This window comes from Leptonychotes weddellii, chromosome 9 (genome assembly GCF_054177405.1).
Source record: "Leptonychotes weddellii isolate Sample4059 chromosome 9, ASM5417740v2, whole genome shotgun sequence".
Taxonomy (NCBI): domain Eukaryota; kingdom Metazoa; phylum Chordata; class Mammalia; order Carnivora; family Phocidae; genus Leptonychotes; species Leptonychotes weddellii.
In genome coordinates this window covers 59,608,901-59,631,599 of record NC_138377.1, presented here as the reverse complement: position 1 = coordinate 59,631,599, position 22,699 = coordinate 59,608,901, and the positions used below count along the sequence as shown (strand labels likewise).

General features: G+C 38.0%; 1 protein-coding gene across 2 annotated transcripts in view; it reads right to left on the bottom strand.

The window, feature by feature from the left end:
* Positions 1 to 22,699, bottom strand: part of PRKD1 (protein kinase D1) — a 313,593-nt gene that overhangs the window by 141,945 nt on the left and 148,949 nt on the right. For both annotated transcript variants that reach the window (XM_081829470.1, XM_081829471.1), the window contains exon 2: positions 8,503 to 8,641. In XM_081829470.1, coding sequence (XP_081685596.1) covers positions 8,503 to 8,641 — 139 coding nt within the window. The remainder of the gene's footprint in view (positions 1 to 8,502; positions 8,642 to 22,699) is intronic.

The window sequence follows — 22,699 nt, the reverse complement described above, 5'->3', positions numbered from 1 at the left end:
TCCTGAGGATTCAATATAAAAATAAGTGGTTCTTGTTTCAAGAAATGTGTGGGTGGAGGTAGAACAAGAAGGCAGAGTACCTCACATTCACCAGGCATCTTATGAAATGCTTTATATTTATCCTCATGGAATTTACAGCCCAGCACCATAGTAAAGATATTACTATTGCTATTTGACAGGTGATGGATAAAGACTCAGGGAAAGGAGGTGACTTGCCAATTATTATGCAAGAAATAAATGGCAGCTCAGCCCAGTCTTTGACTGGAAGTCCACTAATTATCAAACTGGATTTATGTGGATATATGCCATAAAATAACTGTGATGCATATTTCTGAGTTAATATATGCAAAGCACTTAAAACAGTGCCTAACACATCATGAATGCTATACACCCTTATATCATCATCATTAATGTTGTTTTTCTTAAAGAACAACATGGGGGAGAAATATTATTTATTCAAATTAAACAAGAGAAATCGAACACAGCAGAATGCAAAATGTCCATAAAGTTTTCAAATGAAATAAGATTCTTCAAAGAACTTTTCCCTTTAGGGTTTGTCTTATGCCCCATGTTACCTGGGAAGAATGTTTTCACTCTGCCTTGACACTTAGGGTTACTTGGGTATAAAAAGACAGAGAAGCAATGCACTACTGTGCCACATCTCCCTAGAGACTCCACTCTACAAAGAGACAAATAATCAAGAAAACTATCAAAGTAAGGAAGGAGTGCTCCGAGCCCCCATATCCCAGTTGAGATCACAAGTTGGGAAAGGTGGAAAGTCTATGGAAACATTCCAATAGCCTCCTCTTTGTATTCACTTTTCTATGAAAACGATTAATGTAGTACAAAGAACCTAAAATGAGGCTTGCTTGCAAGACAAAGACGGAAAGAGGATTAATATTAACAATAATAACAAGGAAATGCTGAAGACACACTTAACATAAACCCTACTTCGAAGAAAAGAGTAACGACCTGCAATCTTGCATTTAAGCTTTCCATTATTATAAAACCACCAGCACAAATAATTGCAACTAAAGTTGGACAGGAATTGGCACCACAAAGCCTGGAACGCTTAGATGTCCAAAACAACTACAGAGAAATATAAATTGAGTACTCAGGCTAGGCCTTTTACAACCTTAATTACTCAAGCAGTATGAAAACTGGGGAAGTGCTTCCCACGATTAATTCACTCTTCTTAAAAGCAAACAAAACTACGTCCATCTAATGTATTCTTGGGGAAAATAATGCAGTGACCTAATATATCACTCTCACAGTTTTCCTCCTCCATCCATATTTCAGGGGAGTATAAAACACTGCTAAGCAGTATCCTATATCTGACAGAAATGGATATAACTGGCAAAGTACCACACAAATCAATAATTTACATTTTCTATAAAAGAAAAAAGGACCTTGCTAGAATTTTTTTTACCTTTTTTGGCTCATGGTTTAGGCACTGAATCCTAGTAATAGGTTAAAAACATGGTCATAAGGATTCCTGGAAATACACTGATGCTAAGACAATATTTCAATTTTGATCAGAGTTGTGAAATTATATGATGGGATCCTGTTTAAGCAGGAAAAAATATTTTTTCCTATTTTGTACTGTCACTCTATGAAGAAAAACCTCTGTGTTTTCTTAACCTGATCACAGTTTTTATATTTATTAAATATTTATTTTTTCATGAAAAAGAGGGGATAAGGGTTCTACAATAAAAATAATGCCAGTGGAACCTGTAGCTCGTTACTGGTTTTGTTGTTACAAATACCATCAATATTTCCCTGAAATATCAACTGACCATAGTAGGAATTCTTTGAACAGATCCTCAAGAAATCCTGTTTACTGGTCCAAGTTCAAAGGGTTAACCTGAACTTAAGGTAATGTTAATAGTGATTAAACACTTAGATTCAAGTTCTGGTACTATCTCTACTACTCACTGCAGGATGTGGGCAAGTTAAAATGCACATTTTATAGCTTTTAAGATATCTGATTTCACTACCTCCCAGAGTCATTGTGAAGGAAACATTACTTATGTAAACAGATTCAAAAGCTTGTGCTATTCTGTAAACAAAGCTTTCTTTCTCCCTAACTCCTGTTTTTCCATGGTTCAAGTATTCCCCTCTGTGAGAGAGAAGTGGCCTACGTGTAGAGAGAACAAATAGACCTTCTCAGACCATTTGGTCCATGGGCTTGACCCAGAGGAGTATCGCCAGTGTAGATTGCTGAGGCCAAGACTCACTATATACTTGGGAAAAAACAAGTATCTGTGTTAAAGTGAATTTGGGAAGTGATCTTAGAAAGTTATGCTTCATATTAGCATGAACCAAAGTTCTTTTTTTTTTTTTTTTAAAGATTTTATTTATTTATTTGAGACAGAGAATGAGAGAGAGAGAGAGCACATGAGAGGGGGGAGGGTCAGAGGGAGAAGCAGACTCCCTGCCGAGCAGGGAGCCCGATGCGGGACTCGATCCCGGGACTCCAGGATCATGACCTGAGCTGAAGGCAGTCGCTTAACCAACTGAGCCACCCAGGCGCCCTAGCATGAACCAAAGTTCTTAAGAGTCCTGCAATAAATAGCTCTTTTAACATTGTTTGACACAACAATTCTCAAAGTTGTCAGACCAGGATTCCCTAACAACCATGGACATTGTGGGGAAAGGCAGCTTAGAGTGTGAGGAGGAGAAGCAACCAGAACAGCTAACATTTACTGTGTAGTTGCCTGTGTGTAGAAATCTCTGAAGTGCTTTATGTGCATTAACTTATTTTTAATGTTTGTAGTAACCTCACACTGTACATGCTGGTGCTGCCTCCATTTCACAGATGAGGAAACTAGGGCACAGAATGACTAAATGTCTTTGCAAAGATGTAAATAGAAAATATGGAATCCGGGCACTATTACCCCTATTTGATACTTTCATCCAGTGTAAGGTTCTTTTTTGATTGAAAAACACACAAAAACCCCTAAATCTCAGAGATTATGCAACTTGTACAAAATCACAAAGGAAATCAATGATACTATATGCCCAAGAAATTAGTTCTCCAGCGTCTTGGAGCAGTAGCTAAACCACTCAATAAACACATTGAACAACATGTGAGAGCAAGACTTGGTGGGAGGGAAAGAGCATGTGATCACTCTTAGGTGGTTGTAGCTGTCCTTAGAGCCCTCTTCATATTCTCATTTTCCTTCATCAACTATATCCAAATGGGCATATATCTCTTCAATTTTACCCCTAAAATATTCCTTAATCTCTCTATCCCATTTTCAGCTCTTGAATCATGGCCTGAAAATAGGCCCACAGCCCCCTCTGCCTGGGCTACAGCACTAGCTTTCTAATGAGGCTCCTATCTCTAGATGGTGTGGAACAAATAACCAGCCACATGTGGTGACACCGCTTTGCAAAAGTTATAAATAATACTGCATAATCTATTGCAAAAACTAGTGAAAAATATCCGAAAAAAATTGGATTTTTACCATTAATGAAAGAAGGAAAGATTCAACATTTAGCTCTAAGACTTTAAAATTGTAATTTTACTAGAGAAATTCTTGTAGTCCTTGTCTATTTTCCATTTAACCACCTATTAGATACACACACACCCCACACACACACACCCCTGCGCGCAACACACACACACACACACACACACACAATTATTAGAGATCAAGCCCCCCCAAAACAAAAAACAAAGAGTTGAGTCATGTGAATGCAGTGCTGGTTATTAATTTGCTTTGCTACGGCTGAATTATCAGGCTTTGATAGAGACCCATCATGAAGAAGGTACCAGATGAATTCCATGAACTTTATTTTATAGTTTAGGACTACACACTTGAACTTGACTTTGGCTTTAGTAAGAGAAATTTCCATTTGCCATGTTTTCCTACTCCATAACAATAGTACCAATGCTAATCCTTTGCTTAACAAAGAAAATTTGCCAGTGGTGGGAGTGTGCATGGTGGGGAACTTCATGGAGTTCTTTCTTTTTTTTCTCCAGAACCCAACCCATCCACCCATGAGCAATGTTTTCCTGGCTTACAGGGTCTAAATGCACTAGCTCATTCAAGCCCTGTTTTTCAAAAAGGAGAAAACCAGCAAATTAGCCAGGAGCAGCCTGGTTAGTACTAAGAGACGATGAAAGGTCTCAGCACAAAATGACAGAAGCAAGAGAAAATTCTTGATGGTTGCCTGAAGAGACTAGAGTATTTCACCTTCCTCAAAATTAATTTTTTCCATATTTTCTCACATTTTACTGGACTCCTATGTCAGAACATGTTCCTATGGGTGGAATACAGGTTAAACATTAAAAGAATCAAATTATGTTTATGCTGAACTACAGAGTAAAATTTCTTTTTTCATAAGGAAAAACAGAAAATTTGGACACATGAGTTAGAACAATAAAATTATAGTCATTAAGAGGAAAATCTCCACAGCATCGTTTCTGTTCTCAAACGGGTCGAAAGACAACAGAGGGGGTGCGCCCTGTGTTTTGTTCTCCTACCTCCTTTGGCCATTGCATTTTGAATGAAGTTGATACTTAACCACACCTTCAGGAAATGGCATATTACGCTGCACTGCATATTCTTCCGGGACTGGGTCAGGAATGAGTAAGTGATAGGAGCTCCCTCACGTTCACACCTGACATGCCTTCGTTAGCAATCATTTGTCTTGCCTCCAATTATAATGCAACGCAACCCTGCCCACATCACAGGCGCTAATTTCTGGTAAGGGCTGAGTCAGTGCACAGCAAGGAGATGTGAACTTTCTATTTCTTACTATTGAGGATATACCTAGAAATAATATTTTTATAACAAATCAATATTTTGTCAAAATTTTGTAAATGTGGTAACTTCTAATGTGAAAGCCACTAGTCAATCAATCAGCTCATATATTTTTATTGAGAACCTCAACTGTGGTAACAAAAGGATGTGGGGACAGGGGGAAGAAGAGATTGGTGAACAGCAGTAAGACCGGTAAAGGCGAGTCTGCATTGAGACACAGAGGCAGGGGACTGTGTGTCTAGCAGCCCTGTGTAGCTCAGGACCAGGAATGGCAAAAATGGATGGTAAAGTTATTCGGATTACAGACCTGCGTAATGGGCCCTGCGAGGGTGTAAGAGAACACAAGAGAGTTGAGACTGCATCAAAGTGACGTAAGACGTGCACATGGTGGCCCATGTGCTGTGGGGAGAGAAAAAGAAAGGGAAAAACACAGTCCTAAGATGGTAGGGAGTTGGTGACTGAAAGCTACAGTCAAAAGACAGGGCCTGCGATGTGGATTTGGTAGTGGCAGGCAAGATGGAGGAGGAGTGCCCGAGCGAGGACCTAGGAGCTGGACCATGCCTTCGTGGTGAGCTCAGGCATAGGAAACCGACGACAAGCAGAAAGGAAAGGGGTGGGGGGGGAAACAAGGTTATAATGGGGGGAGGGGGAGTTAAGGAAAAACCATTTTTAACATTTACTGAGAAAATCACAATGTGAAGCATTAGAATGGGAGAGGAGGGAGGAGAATACAGCCACCAAAGAAGCTAACAGGGAAATGCGGGAGATCATCAATTAAACATAATTGAATGTGTGTATATATAAAAAACACATATACTACATATATTATATATAATAAGTAATTATAAATACATATATTTAATTAAACATATATACTTGAATATTTAAGGGTTAAATGACATTGGGGACATGGGACTATGTGGACTGAAAAAGTTGAAAGTCTCCAGGTTCAAGTCTGAAAGTAGGCTGTTACAGAATGGCTCCTTTTAAATACCAACAAGTTAGCTGATAAGAGTAGGAGAGACCTTCCTGAGTCTGGTATTGGGACAACAGGTAAGAAAAAAGCCTGCCTTTAAATGCCCTCCCAGCAGCAGTGGCCATGGAGACAGGGGAGGCGGAACACGGAACAGTAAGGGTGGCTGGCAAAAGAAGTTGGAGTATAAGCACAATGAGGGTCTTGGTTTGCAGAGACGGCTGGAGGAGCATCATGCTGTTCCCTGGGCGGCAGGGCAATGCACAGAGCTCTGTCAGGTCAGTGTGCCGAAGAGCAGGCCCCACTCACTGGGATAACATGCAAACAGGCAGCCCTCTTTCCTCTCCCACAAGCACAAGCACACGCACACCTAGCTTGCATTCAATCTGTCTGGCATCACTATAAAGTGCTTGACAACAAAAGTAAAATGGAAAGAAAAATAAATTAAATTTTGAAATGCAATTTTAAAATTCTCATATATTTCTGGACATTGCCACAGGCAAAAAAAAAAGGATTCATAAAAAGTATTACATTATTTGCAAAGCAGCCTGGCTATGAGTTTAATATGAATTATAGAGAGAATGGATCCAGGGCATGATTTCCCTGAATAATTTATTACAGACAGACCCTCCTGTTCAGAAATAGGAAACTTAAAAAACAGTATGTCTAAGGCACTAGTTTTTTTTTGTTTTTTTGTTTTTTATGTTATGTTAATCACCATACATTACATCATTAGTTTTTGAGGCACTAGCTTTTTGAGGCCAGGTGTACTAGTTTTGTGAAAGAGCCAACAAAAGGTAACAGCATGGAGGTTTCTCAAAAAATTAAAAATAGAGGGGTGCCTGGGTGGCTCAGTCGGTTAAACGTCTGCCTTTGGTTCAGGTCATGATCCCAGGGTCCTGGGATCTAGCCCCACATCGGGCCCCCTGCTCAAGAGTAAGTCTGCTTCTCCCTCTTGCTCCTACCCCCCCCCAGTCTCTCTCTTTTTCTCTCTCTCAAATAAATAAATAAAATCTTTTTAAAAAATTAAAAATAGAACTACCATATGATCCAGTAAGATTCCACTACTGGGTATTTACCCAAAGAAAATGAAAACACTAAATCAAAAAGATATATGCACCTCTATGTTTATTGCAGCATTATTTACAATAGCCAAGATATAGAAGCAGCCCAAGTGTCCATCAACAGATGAATGGATAAAAAAGATGTGGTATGTATGTACAACAGAATATTACTTAGCCATAAAAAAGAATGAAATCCTGCAATTTGTAAGAACATGGACAGATCTGGAGGGTATAATGATAATTGAAACAAGTCGGTCAAGGAAAGGCAAATACCATATGACTTCACTCATGTAGAATTTAAGAAACAAAAAAAATGAGCAACAACAAAAAACAAAAAAACCAGACTCTTAACTATAGAGGACAAACTGATGATTGCCAGAGAGGAGGTGGGTGGGAGAGATGAGTAAAATAGATGGAAGGGGATTAAGAGTACACTCATAACGAGCACTGAGTAATGTGTAGAATTGCTGAATCACTATACTGTACACCTGAAACTAATTTAACACTATATATTAATTATACTTGAATAAAATATATATATATGAAAAAATAATAATAAATTAAAGTGGTTGGTATTGTCTACAGAAAACACATGAAAGCTTTTGCTTTTTTGATTTAGCAAGCGGCAACCCTATAAACAACATTATTACTCTTTTATCTAACGAAACAAGTTTATAGGATCTAGCTACACAGTGAAAATGTGGCAATCCCAGGACCTCACACAGTGATAGCTGATAAACAAAGATAAAGACAAATTGGAGTGAATCAAAGCAAAGTCCAACTGAATTATAATCGGTGCAACCAAGGTCTGGGTTCTGAACAAGTTGAGGAACTTGAGGAAGTGAAATCTAGAATCAGTAAAGCAAATGGATTTCCTTTAGTCAAAGAAATAACAAGCAAAGATGGCCAGAGGGGAGAAAGGAACAATACAATCAGAGTTTCTCAAGAATTCCTCAATTTTCACAAAACTAAACATTAAAAATCTGTATCTCTTTGTATTATTGCACTGATCATTGTTGTAAGGATCCCCACTACAGCTGTTCTCTGGCACTTTTTTTTTTTTAAGTTAAATACGCCTATTTTTTTCTGTATTGATACACACAGTCTGATTAGTAACTTCTAAATCCTAAATAAGAAATCTAAACCTGGGCAGAGGGAAACACAGCCACTCCTCAAGGAGGGATCTGGCTAGTATCACAGGGCACAGCCTGACCTGCTGTAACTCCCGAACTCTGTTTTACAACTTGGTCTTGGCTTAGAATGAGTAGACATCTGACTTAACTAAAGCTACGGATTCCTAGCCCTGGTGCTATTTCTTGGCTTCCAGCCCCTCCACGCATTTGGGGTCCTAACATCTATCTTTCACCACTGGGGAGTTTTTAGTTTGCTTTTGCTGCTGCCCATATGATTCAAGGTGATGAATAAAAGTATGCCTGTGTGTTGCTGGGAGGCTTGGGGAGATGGTAAAGTTGGAGAAAGTGACTGGGGCCGTACTGGGTGCAGAAACAGCCAACTCGAGGCAAACCATTTGCTTTTTCCAAAAAATAATTTGGAAGTTCCTGTAGACAGAGGCCTAACATTTCCTTTTAGGGCTGAGTTTGATGTATGTTTTCTATGTTGCCTTAAAAACTTATGCCCAAGATTTCTTCAAATACAAACTACTAATCTATGGATAGAGAAGTAAGTGTACTACCTGATAAGACAACTTCAATAAGATCGCCTTCCTGGATATCACTAGCCGTTTTCACCAGCTGAAGGATGTTTTCGGAGGTAGGGTCATGGCGAAAAAGCAGGATCTTATCATACATTCCATAGAAACCACATTCAGGGAACTGTAAATACAAATACCACAATAGGTTAAATGTCAAAATCCTCCTAAACTTAGAATAGAAACCAAAAAAAATAAGTGTCAGGGCACAAATATAAGCTAATTGATACTTTTATACTATGTTAAATAGTTAAGGTATAATTGACATACAGTAAAATTCACCCTTTTTAGTGCTCAGTTCTGCAAGTTTTGACAAATGGATAGGAATAACTACATACCATCTATGTGGTATACACAAAACAGCCAAGCTATAAAACAGATCCCATCGCCCCCTAAAATCTCTCCATTCCCACTTTGTTATCAACTTCTCCCCTGACCCCCAGCCCCTAGAAAACACTGATCTTTCTGTCTCCAAAATTTGGTCTTCTCAAGAAGGTCATATGAATGGTATTGTACCTTTTACATTGTATATAATTTTAAATCTGATGTCTTACTTTTTTATTTAAGATTTCTTATTTATTTATTTTGAGAGAGAAAGAGAGCACAGTGGGGAGGAGGGGCAGAGGGAGAAGCAGACGTCCACTGAGCAGGGAGCCTGATGCGGGGCTTGATCCCAGGACCCTGAGATCACGACCTAAGTCAAAGGTAGATGCTTAACCGACTGAGCCACCCAGGTGCCTGAATCTGATGTTTTTCACTTTGTGTAATGAATTTAAGATTGCCCATTAATCCATTTTCATTGCTGAGGAGTGTTCCATTGTAGTGCATGGATATACCACAGTGTATGTATCCATTCCTCAATTGAAGGGCATTTTAGTTCCAGTTTTTGACTATTACAAATAAAGCTGCTATAAATGTTTACTTAGAGGCTTTTGTGTGAACACAAGTTTTTCCTTCTCTGGGGTGTATGGAAGTATCCGGATAACTTTATAAAAAATTGCCAAACTGTTTTGAAAGTGGCTATTGCATTTTGCCTTCCCACCAGCAGTGTATGAGAGTTCCAGTTGCTCTGCATCCTTGACAGCACTTGGTGATGTTGGTTGTTTTTATTGTAGATATTCTAATAGGTGTTAGAAATAGAAAAACAATGTTTTTCTGATATAGAAATAGAAAAACAATCTAATAGATGTTGGTTGTTTATTGTAGATACTCTATCTCATAGTTTTAATTTTTCCCTAACAACTAATGATATTGAGCATCTTTCCATTGCGCCACCCCCATGCACACAACTGATCAACTCCTTTCCCCATTTTTTAAATTGAATTGTCTTTCTATTATTAAGCTCTGATAGTTCTTTATATATTCTAGATAAAAGCTGTTTATCAGATACGTGTTTCATAGATTTTTCTTCCAGTCTGTGGCTTTTCATTCCCTTCACATTATTTTCTGAAGTTCTTCATTTATATGAAGCCCAACTTATCAAATATTTCTTTATGGATCATGCTTTTGGTTTAATATCTGATAAATCTTTGTGTAACTTAAGGTAACACAGATCTTCTCCTATGTTTTATTCTACCATTTTCTTGTTTGGGGTTTTACATTTGGATCTATGATACAGTTTGAGGTAATTTTTGAATGAAGTAAAAAAAACATCAATTTAGGCTCATTTTTTTTGTGCATATTCTTGAAGATTCCTTTACAATTGGTGTAAGTTCTTCCTTAAATATCTGGTAAAATTCTCCAGAAAAGCCATCTAAGCCTGGATTTTTCTACTAAGATTTATCTCTTAGATAGCACTACTTAGATTTCCATTTTCTCCTAAGTGAGTTTTGGCAGTTTTCTTTCAAGGAACCTATTCATTTTATCCAAATTGTTGACTTTCCGGGCAAAAAAGTTTTTTTTTTAATATTATTCTTTTATCACCCTTTTAATGTCTGTAGGGTCCATAGTACTGTCTTATTACTTTTTCATAATTTGTGTCTTTTCTCTCTTTTTGCTTGATCAGTCTCTGACCATCAGTCTATGTATCTGTTTTTAAGCCAGTTCCATACTGTTTTTGATTACTGTAACGAATTTTGAAATGAGGAAGTATCATGCCTCTAGCTTTATTCTTCTTGCTCAAAATTGCTTGGGCTATTTGGAGTCTTTTGTGGTTCCATATGAATTTTAGAATTGTTTTTTCTACTTCTATAAAAAAATACCATTGGTATTTTGATAGGAATTTCATTGAATCTGTAGATTGCTTTGGGTAGTACAGACATTTTAACATTAATTCTTCCAATACATGAACATGCAATGTCTTTCTATTTGTGTTCGTTTTCCTTTCTTTGAGCAGTGTTTTATAGTTTTCATTGTACAAGTCTTTCACCTCATATTTTCATGTAAATCCTTGAAAGTTCTTTTCTACTAAGTCCATCACCTCTACCATTCTGATCTATTTCCTTTAGCTCTTTTTTGATCCTTATGGGTTACATTTCCTGCTTTTTCATATGTGTACTTTCTAAAAATTGAAGTATAGTTAACATACAATGTTACATTAGTTTCAGGTGTACAACAGAGTGGTTCAACAATTCTATATGTTATGCTATGCTCACCACAAGTGTAGCTACCACCTGTTACCATATAATGCTATTAAAATATCTTGACTATATTCCCTATGCTGTACCTTTCATCCCTTTGATTTATTCATTCAATAACCAAAAACCTGTACCTTCCACTCCCCTTCAGCCATTTTGCCCAACCCCCTACCCTCTCTCCTCTGGTAACCACCAGTTTGTTCTCTGTATTTATGGGTCTGTATCTGCTTTTTTGTTTGTTTGTTCATTTGCTTCTTAGATTCCATATGTAAGTGGAATCATATAGTATTTGTCTTTCTTTGCCTGACTTATTTCACTAAGTATAAAAAGAGAAATGCCATATGATCCAGTAATTCCACTACTGGGTATTTACCCAAAGAAAATAAAAACACCAATTTGAAATGATATATACACCCCCGTATTTACTGCAACATTATTTACAACAGCAAAGATATGGAAGCAACCTAAATGTCCACTGACAAATGAATAGATAAAGAAAATATGGTTTATATATAATGGAATGTTAGTCATATAAAAGAATGAGATCTTGCCATCTGCAACAACACAGACGGACCTAGAGGGTATTATGCTAAGAGAAATAAGTCAGAGAAAGACAAATACCATGTGATTTCATTTATATGTAGAACATACATGTACTTTTTAAATTAGATGCCAGATTTTATGAATTAATGTGAGCAGTTGGACTTTGTTGTCTTCCCTTAAAGAATGTTGATATTTGTCTTGGCAAAAATATTAAGAAAACTGCAGATCAGTTTTGTCTTTTCAAAGGCTTATTTTTAAGCTTTGTTAGGTTAGCTTTTAGAGTAGTATTTCCTCTAGGGATAGTTTAACCCTACTATTAATACATAACTCTTTGAACATCTCTATGAAATACCTTAAGTGTTCAGTGCAATTTCTCCCATTTGCCTGATAGAAACTCAACTGTCTCTCAGCCCTGTGTGAGCTCTGGTAAGTGTTCATTTCATAGCTTCCACGCAACTGCTCTTTCCTCTGCCTTAATGATTTTCATCATACACATACACAGATTTGTATTCAATCTAATACTCAAGCAGGCCCTTAAGCAGATTTCTGAAGCTCTTTTTCTGTATAGGTCCCACATTTCCAGTGCTTCTCCCCTAAAAATCCTTTTGACGTGGTCACCTTGGGCTCTATTCTGTATGTCTTCCATACAGCCAGACAACTAGGCTCCTCTTAGGTTCTTTCTCCCTACACTACACTCTGGATCTTGCCTCCAGGCAGAAAGCTATTACTTACCTTGTTTGCTTCTCTTCTCTCAGGGATCACAATCCTGGATTGCCTGTTGGAAAATGTCCGAAAACAGGCATTCTACACATTTTGTAGTGTTTTCTATGTGTTTGGAGGAGGTGAGCATGTCCTATACCAGATACTCCTTGGGAGTAGAACTCAAAGCCTCATGTGCTTTTAAAATATAGAATGCTAATCTTTTCTACCCAACCTTTTGACTACCCAATTCTATATAAATAGCATTTGCAAGAAAAGTCAGTTAAAGACAAATAAAATGTCCACAACTGGTAAGAGTACCTTTAAGATGATGTTGAAATAAATATATAAAATACATTTAATGAAATAAAATTAAAAAATTTAATAATTATCATAAAACTCTTAAACCTAAACTTTAACTTAAAGAATCTTCCCTGATTTGATCACAAATGTTCTTCAAAATACACTAATTAATGCACAGATCATCTTACCATATCCTTTCCAAAACCATGGGTAGCTGATTCTGACTCAAGATAGGAGAGAGAAAATTCAAGGGATTCAGTGTCTGAGGTGGGGTTAGTAGACAATAAATAGCTGGACAGGAAGAGAGATGAAACAGCAATTGTCTTCCCAAAGAAGAGCCAAATTTTACAGTGTCTTCTAATAATGTCTTGTGGATGTGCTGTGTGGAGGAAGGATCAGGTGGCAATACTGAAGAGGGGCTTAGGAGACAAGGATTCTGCCACCTCATCATGATTTCTGTCAACATGTCCACACACCTCTTGCTTTCTTCAGCAAGGAAACTGTCCTTTCTTCAAGGACATTTCTAAATTCTATTTCTCTATGGTCTTAGATTGCTAACATTTAAGTATCCCATTCTATATTGTGCCTCTTTGTAAAAGTGGGTATATGGAATGGATGATTTTGTATTCAAGTAAGGCTTGAGTGCCTCATATCCTAATTATTATATTTCTTTCTGAGGGTGACTCACAAAACACTTTTAAAAATAAAAATAGATAGAAAAATACCAATATATACAACCCATATTAAAGCTATTATTTAAAAAGACTTAATTTAAAAAACAAAGATACCATCATAAATATTCATGGAAGTTATTTGTCCAAGATATAGAGCAATGAGGCGTGGATATCCTTTCTCCCACATTCCATCTTACTGGGTCATAAACATGGCTTTTCTCTCTTCATTAACAAGCCATTCTGAATCAGGTTGTAGAGGCCTGTGAAGCAGGGCACAGGGGTGAACATGAAGGCCTAGCCTCACGGGACAGTTGTCATGGCAGCAGAAACTGAGGGTTCGATTTTTTTTCAAATTGTACCTTTTTTATTAGCCAGAGAAAAATATATGCACATTTGCCTTTTACTGTAAGAGAAAAAAATCTTTTCTTTGATGTAACATAACGTTCTGCTTGAGTAGAAACTATACAATAAGACTTCCAAAAATTATATTTAAAAATGATGTCTGGAAGGTGGAAAGTATAACAAAACAATGCCTGACAACTGAGAAGAGAACATATTGGGGGAAAATATTCATGGAACAACATTCCCTAATTTGGTCATAATCATCTGTTTTTACGTGAAGGTGTGTGAGCTTTGAAATCTGAAAACCCTCATTAAACAGGCTTTCAGAAAGGCTCAGAGGCTTGTAAACTCAGCTGGAGCTTATTACAAGATCAGTTCTGTGTTTCTCAGAGGCTTTGTGGTTGTGAGCGCAAACATCTGAGATAAGTGATTTCAAGCTCTCTCCAAGTTCCACTGTAACAAAACTGGCCATTGTGAATACGGCCAACAATCACGGCACTGGTCCTAAGCTCTTTAATTCTACCCTATGCTGGAAACCTCTGTGCTGCTGTGTGTATCATTTGGCATTTTTGACCACAGAGCACAATTTACTGTTACATTTCACTATAAATTCATGGCTGGCCAGACAATGTGCTCCAGAGTAGAATAAATACATGTTTTAATGAGTTGCTGAAATGCGACCTGGCCAACGGGAACTCTGAGGAACAAAGGGTGCTTTTCCACAGTTGAGGCCAATCACAAAGGGCAAGGAACAAGCAATACCAGAAACAAATTAATCCATGATTCAGTCAAGTAGAAAAAAAAAAAAGAGAGAGAGTGTGTGAGATGGCCTGATTAAGAAATGAAAAAACACGGCCAGTTTACTTTTGCTAAAAGGTGATGAAAATCCTGGAATTAAATTATTCTGCTCAATTACAGAACACACCAGGCAGGTGAATATTGAACTCTTCTCAAAGACGCTTTCCAAGTTATTTTCCAAGAACTCTCTTGTTTGTAACAAGTGGTGCCATGACTGGCCACCCTTAATGAGCAAAGAAATTAAAAAGGTGCTACTACTTCCTAGTTTGGCCAAAATACTCCCTAAGTATTATTCTGGGAGTACTGGGACAACAAGGATGCAGGATGAGCAACTATCTTAACGAGAATGCCTAAACAGTTGGGAAAACTGCCTCTAGGGTCCCTCATTGGAGTTGTACCTGAATGATGTTAGCATTGAACTGTGAAAAGCAGGAACAACTAGGCGGTTGATGATGGTTCTGAAAGCAGTGGATCCTTAGGTCAACTGAATCCTGCTGAGGGATGTCATGGGTGAGACCTAAGACAACTGTTGTAAACTTATATTCTTAACTTTGCCTAGGACACTAACCCATCCCATTTTTAATCACCTCACAATTAAAAAAAAGTCTAGTAACTTTTTTATAATTTATATATATAATATATATTATATAACCTTTTAATAATGTAAGTATATAAAAAAGTTAAGTATACGAAAGAACAACAAATAGTTAGTGAATAACCACTGGGTGATTATCACGTACACAGCACTACAGCTGTAGTAACCAAATTATGAGCTGGTTCAAGCCCACCAAAAGCATGAACACTAAATTGTCATTTAAAACACAAGTTATGAAGTGTAAATGAAAGGGGAAAAGAAAAAGTGAATACTCTATATTATCTGGAGGCATATTTCTGAAATATATTCAAATTTGGGCACAGGCTCTTTGATTTGGTGATTTCATATCCTCAAAAAGGCACACATGAAAAGAATTCCACCCTATGACCACATAGCTGTGTGACTAGTTTCTGAATCTAATCTTAGGAAACAGAATCCAGAAAAAAAAATTAACTTTTCTTTTTAACTCTCTCCCTCCCCTACCCAACCCACCTCCCCCCAAGCCAGGCAGAAAATTGAATAGTGTTCCATCACAATAACTAAGAATTATTGTCAGTGGCAGAACTTTGCTATCTCTCCTAGTGGCAACTGTTATTACAGATTCTTGGTTGAATCACTGGTCTCTCAGTCCAAAAGATATGATTCATGAAAATAAATCTGTAACACCTATTTTCATGAAATATTTTGAAAAGCTTTTCAGAATTCCAGTTTCTGAAAATGATGACTAAATGATAGTTATGGTGTTGCCTTAAGAAGATGCATTATACACTACCCAAGCCATGAAAAACAGCACAACTGTCGCCTACAAAGCCAGGAGCCCATTCTCCATTTTACTTTGCTATTTTCTGGGCCACAGGCATGCTGTCCAGATGCAGAGAACCCTAGCGAACAATCACAACCCTTGCCTGGCTCCCTCTGTAGTTCTTTCTCTCACCAGCACCTGCAATCATATGACTCTGCTTTACTAACCCAATGCTTCCTTTGAAAAGGGATGCCTAACACCAAGGGTCTATCAACTTCAGAAATCTTCAAGGTCTGAATTTACAAACACAAAAGTCACTCTGGCTAGTCCTCCTCTCTCTGCTCTAGTGCCAAAACACTTCCTTTTCTCATTCAAGGCAGGATTTGAATGTATTCCACTCTTGCTTTCCTAAAGGCAGATCTAGAATCTGACCCATGTACTTTCTTCTGCTTAGATTTTCTTTTTTTAGCCACTCTCCTTTCCATTAAGTTCAAAATCCCATTGTTAAAACAATCATTTTCATTCATAATTTTACATTTGGACCTTAGCCTTACCCTCCATTTGCATTGCAGCAAAGAAAAATAAGCAGAAAAAAATATCTGAGGAAAAAAAGGAATATATTTCATCAAGGAGAGGTCTGCTTGGAATCTTTAGATTAAATGTGAAATGGTAGATTTTGGTTATGAGATTTAAAAGTTGGTTGTACTACCAGAAACAGAAACATGCATATAATAGGAACTTGCAACACCTTTGGGGAATAAAGCTAGACTATAAATTCTTCTTCCTAGGGCATATAAATATATTGACATCATATACCAGATATTGCTAAAGAAGTCTGTTTAATAAATTATATGCTTATCTTTAAGGCAGCAGATGTGACTCAGTGTGATGCTTGTTAGTAGAAACTTTTCTTCTACGTTAATTTGAATAATATGTCATCTATTAAAAAGACAAAAGCAGTAAGAAATGACTTAATACATCATTAACTCTAATGCAGTAACTTCTGTGTATAGACTTCCTGGAGGTATTTTAGATCATTATTTTGTTGTCTATAATTTTTAAGGTTTAAAATAAATGTTCATATCAAGCAATTATAGGTGGTAATAATTAATGAGAGCCTCACCACTGTTGTGTAAAAACATATTATACTGCATTATACCTTGACAGATTACTAGTCAGTGATAGCTGTTAGAAGACTTAGTAGGCACTCTGAAATTATTCACACAACAGTAATTAGGTGTGTAGATGTGCAGCTTGGAAATGGAAAAAAATGTACTTCGCACTCTTTGTCTTACTCTGTATTCAACTGTCATAGAATACTGTATAGTTTTTACATTTCTTAATAAGGCTACATGGTTGTTCATTACTTAAATGAATTAATGATAATGGATGCACGTATTAGATAAAATGAAGAATATGACAGCAACTAAAAAGGTTTTACCAAAAATTAAAAATCATTAACTTTGGAGAAGAAAAATTTCCAGAGGTTATTTATCTTTTCATTTAGAGATGAGTAGACTGATGCCCAGAATTTACTAGGGAATCTATCCAAGGTCACAATGCTAGGTAATGCCAGAACAAGGATGAGAAGCCAGGTCTCTTTACTCAGACTGTTTGATCTTCCCTCTCAGTTCCACTTCTCCTAGGAAGGAAACACAGGAAGAGTGGCCAAACGTCCAGCCAACAGTGATTCAGAACTGAAAACCCTGAGCACCTTTTTTTTTTTTTTTTTTTTTTGCCAGAAAGTGCTGGACCCACACTTACAGATTTTGGATTTTGAACAAAACTAAGGTAAATGACTTAGTGAATTTTAAAACAGCTATTCCATGGCAATCTTCAGTTCTTACTACATAGACAAGTCATTAAAAGGGTAGTGGCAGTGAGGCAGCCCACTGAAGGCTGAATGACAGCAGAATGGACAGCTTATAGCAGAAGAAAACCTGGTCGGGGTCATTAAGACAAGGCGGGGGGGGCGGGGGAGGGCACAGTCTTACACATCCTACCCTCAAAGGAGAGTTTTATTATAAGAGAACCATAATTAATATTTACAGAATTATTGGTCCTTTAGATATAAAGAAACATATACATAGTATTGAGTGATACATTTGAAAAGATTTCCACTATATTATCTAAGATAAAATTGGAAAATAAAATGTACTCTTATTTGGAAAATTTGTACATATGTCCATCATGCTCATTGATGATAATGAGAGATAATTATATTAGCGTATTACAATCTGAGTTTGTATTTCAGATGCATGAAGTGTAACTTTTCATTAAATTAAAACTATATTTTAACATTAAATATACATAAACCAATGACCAGAAAATGCTAATTTAACTACACACATTCACAACAAAGTATTTATGTAATCTTTAATGATGGCATTAACCCTCAAACTGCTATGGACTGTATAAACAGCTGGTCAATTTATGAAAAGCCAGTTTAAAAAAAAAACAATCTTTAGCAAAATAACTGAATGAGTAAACCATCTCCTTTTTAACTGTTTTACTCTTATGTTCTAGAATGTTTGATTTTGATTAAATTAATCTTACTCTAGGTAATTTTTGTTCACACAATAATTGGACAGACCTAAGTATGTGTAATCATCAGGGATATAACATACTGGAGAAGGGTGCGGGAGAGAGACAAACTGCCTGGATTATGCCTCAGATCAGAAATCTGGAAATGGAGGTTAGGGAGAAGTATTTAGAGGTAAAATACTTTTCTTACCAAAGCTCTTTGAATGATATACCTAAAGGAACAAGAAATGGGGATGGCACACAGACCTTCCAAATGAAGTGGAAAGGCTGATGTCACAAATATAACCGTCCTGCTGAGCACCCACCTGGATCACTACAGCACACGTACCACACAGAACATCTCTCTCAAGAGGTCGGGGAGACACATCACGGCACACCACAAGTGAACCCAGTCCTTCATTCACCCAAACTTTTAGGTACTAGGTCCCTAGCTAGAGATACAATGATAAATCAAACCGGACATGGTCCCTTCTTCTCAGAAGGAAGGGGAGAGCACAAGTGGGGGAGGAAGGGTAGACATCAGACAGCTAATCCCACAAATGAAGGTGTAACAGGACGGTGAGATAAGTGTAATAAAGAAATGGAGCAACTTCCCAAGAAAGCATACAACAAAGGACCAGACAGGGAATTAGGAAAGGCTTCCCTGAAGAAATGGCATTTCAGCTCAGATCCAATGTTCAAAAGCAGTAACTTTGGAAGGAGGGCGGTAACAGGTCAGAGTTGCTGGGAGAACAAGCATCTGTGCAAAAATCTTATGTGTTCTTTAACATCACGGTAATAAGGCTCCTTCGATCAAGGAGAGAAAAAAGTATTGTCGGTTCCCACATCATTACCCCTTCATATCTCATGGTAGTTCATGCTGGGACTAATGCCCATGTCAGCATCTACTTTATAGCTCTGACACCATGAGACCCCACAAATTGTTTATTAAGAATCCCCTGGACTTAGACCAACGTCAGAATTTAGTGATAAAATTAACATTTCCCATATACTTACTCCATGAGTAGCTCTATGACAAGAAGCTCTGAAATAAGTTTGGAAAATGTGGCATATACTATACCCTTCCTGAAAATTCACCATGCATTTTATCATATTTATGTTTATAAAGAAACTTGCTTCCCAGTCATATTTCTATATTTAACACATATATGTATATATATGTGACATATATCATGTGTATTATAGGCACATATACTTCTTTGTTTACTGATTGCTTCCCAGAACCACTGTAGAGATTATTAAATAAACTAACTGTACAGACTAATGGAGCAAGATGGCAGAGGAGTAGGAGACCTAAATTTCGTCTGGTCCCAGGAATTCAGCTACAGAGGGATCAAACCATTCTGAACACCTACAAACTCAAAAGGAGATCGAAGAAAAGAATAGCAGCAACTCTCTGAACAGAAAAGCGACCACTTTCTGGAAGGTAGGATGTGCGGAGAAGTGAATCCGAGGCGATATTCGGGAGGATAGACGGCGGGGGAGGGGCCTCCGTCGGCCGCTTCTGGCAGTGATAGAGCCGCGGAGCACAAAATCAGAACTTTTAAAAGTCGGCTCCGCTGAGGGACGTCGCTCCAGTGGCAAAGCGGGGGGTGGAACCCTCGCGGGACAGTGTGGTCTCAGGACCCTCAGGGTCACAGAAAGACCAGCGGTGCCTGAGTGCAGCAGAGCTCCCAGGAATCAGAGAGGGGAAGCCAGCTGTAGAGATGGAGCCGAGGTGTGGGCTCTCAGCTCGGGGTTGCCATAAACCTGGATCCACAGCACAGCAGGACCACTGCTCTCCCAGCAGGGACCCAACAAGCGGCAGATCCGGGGAGACTCACCTTCCTCCCCCAAGAGGAGCGGCACAGGAGCTCACCACAGGGATCTGCTGGGTTTGGAGACTCCACCCGGGGTCGGGTGCCAGAGATAGAAACGTGCGGTCACAGCCCGGGTGAGCACGGAGTGCGGCCGGAGACCGGGGAGATGGGAGTGACTGACTGCTTTTCTCTTGGGGCGCACTGAGGAGTGGGGCCCTGAGTTCTCGGCTCCTCCAGGGCAGAGATTAGGAGGCCCCATTTTCACTCTCGTCCTCCAAAGCCCTACGGAAAGCTTGCAGGGAACAAAAGCTCCGGAGAGCAAACCCGACCAGATTACTTAGCCAGGACAGGGCAAGGGTGGGGCAATTCCGCCTCCGGGAAAGACATTTGGGAACCACGGCAACAGGCCCCTCCCCCAGAAGATCAGCAAGAACAGACAGCCAAGACCAAGTTTACCAATCAATGAGAACTGCAGAACTCCAGCGCTAGGGGAATACTGCACATAGAATCCATGGCTTTTTTCCCATGATTCTTTAGTCTAGATTCTTTAGTTAAAGTTAATTTTTTTATTTTCTTTTTGTTCTTTTTCTATTTTTTTTAATTTTTCTTTTACCCTTTTTCAACCAGCATCTTATCAATCCCTTTTTTTAATTTTTTTTATATTTTTTAAAGATTTTTATTTATTTATTTATTTGAGACAGAACGAGAGAGAGAGAGCACATGAGAGGGGGGAGGGTCAGAGGGAGAAGCAGGTTCCTTGCTGAGCAGGGAGCCCGATGCGGGACTCGATCCAGGGACTCCAGGATCATGACCTGAGCCGAAGGCAGTCGCTTAACCAACTGAGCCACCCAGGCGCCCCTTATCAATCCCTTTTTAAAAAATCTTTTCTATATTTCATTTTTAGAGTCATATTCTATCCCTTCATAGTACTTAACCTTATTTTTGGTATATATATAAGTTGTTCTCTCTTGAAAATTTTGGGACACAGTTTCTTCTAACCAAAATATACCTAAATCTCTAGTGTATGGCTTTGTTCTAGTCTCCTGCCTGATCACATTCTCTCCCTTATTTTTTTTTAATTCCTCTTCTTTCTTTTTTCAACCAACTTCTTATCTTATCAATTTGTTTTATATAATCTTTTATAATTTCCATCTTTACAGTCATATTCCATCCCTTCCTAGTATTTATCCTTATTTTTGTACATATATAAGTTTTTCTTTCTTTGAAATTTTGGGAGGCACTTTCTTCTAACAGACCAAAATACACCCAAAATCTAGTGTGTGGCACTGATCATATTTGATCATATTCCTTTTTTTTTTTTTTATTCTTTTTCTTTTTTCTTTCTTTCCCTTTCCTTTTCCCTGGTTTCAGGTCCTTCTGACTTGTTTAGTGTATATTTTTCTGGAGTCATTGTTACCCTGTTAGCATTTTGTTCTCTCATTCATCTGTTCTCCTCTGGACAAAAAGACAAGACTGAAAAAATCACCTCAAAAAAAAGAACAAGAGGCAGTACCAACTGCCACGGACCTAATCAACACGGACATTAGTAAGATGTCGGAACTAGAGTTCAGAATGATGATTTTAAAGATACTAGCTGGGCTTGAAAAAAGCATGGAAGAAATTAGAGAAAGACCTTCTGAAGAAATAAATGAACTAAAATCTAACCAAGTCAAAATCAAAAAGGCTATTAATGAGGTGTAATAAAAAATGGAGGCTCTAACTCCTAGGATAAATGAGGCAGAAGAGAGGATTAGTGATACAGACAACCAAACAATGGAAAATAAAGAAGCTGAGAAAAAGAGAGATAAACAACTACTGGATCATGAGGGCAGAATTTGAGAGATAAGTGATACCATAAGATGAAAAAATACTAGAATAACTGGGATCCCAGAAGAAGAAGAAAGAGAGAGAGAGGCAGAAACTATATTGGAGCAAATTATAGCAGAGAAGTTCCCATATTAATATGGGGAAGGAAAAAGGCATCAAAATCCAGGAGGCACAGGGAACTGCCCTAAAAATCAATAAAAATAGGTCAACACCCCAACATCTAATAGTAAAACTTACGAGTCTCAGAGACAAAGAGAAAATCCTGAAAGCAAAGAGAAAATCCTGAAAGCAGCTCGGAAGAAGAGATCTGTAACCTACAATGGTAGAAACATTAGATTGGCAACAGACCTATCTACAGAGACTGGCAGGCCAGAAAGGACTGGCATGATATATTCAGAGCATTAAATGAGAAAAATATGCAGCCAAGAATACTATATCCAGCTAGACTGTCATTGAAAATAGAAGGAGAGATAAAAAGCTTCCAGGACAAACAAAAACTAAAGGAATTTGCAAACACGAAACCAACCCTACAAGAAATATTGAAAGGGGTCCTCTAAGCAAAGGGAGAGCCTAAAAGTAACAGACCAGAAAGGAACACAGACAATATACAGTAACAGTCACCTTATAGGCAATACAATGGCACTAAATTCATACCTTTCGATAGTTACCCTGAATGTAAAAGGGCTAAATGCCCCAATCAAAAGACACAGGCTATCAGATTGGATTAAAAAACAAGACCC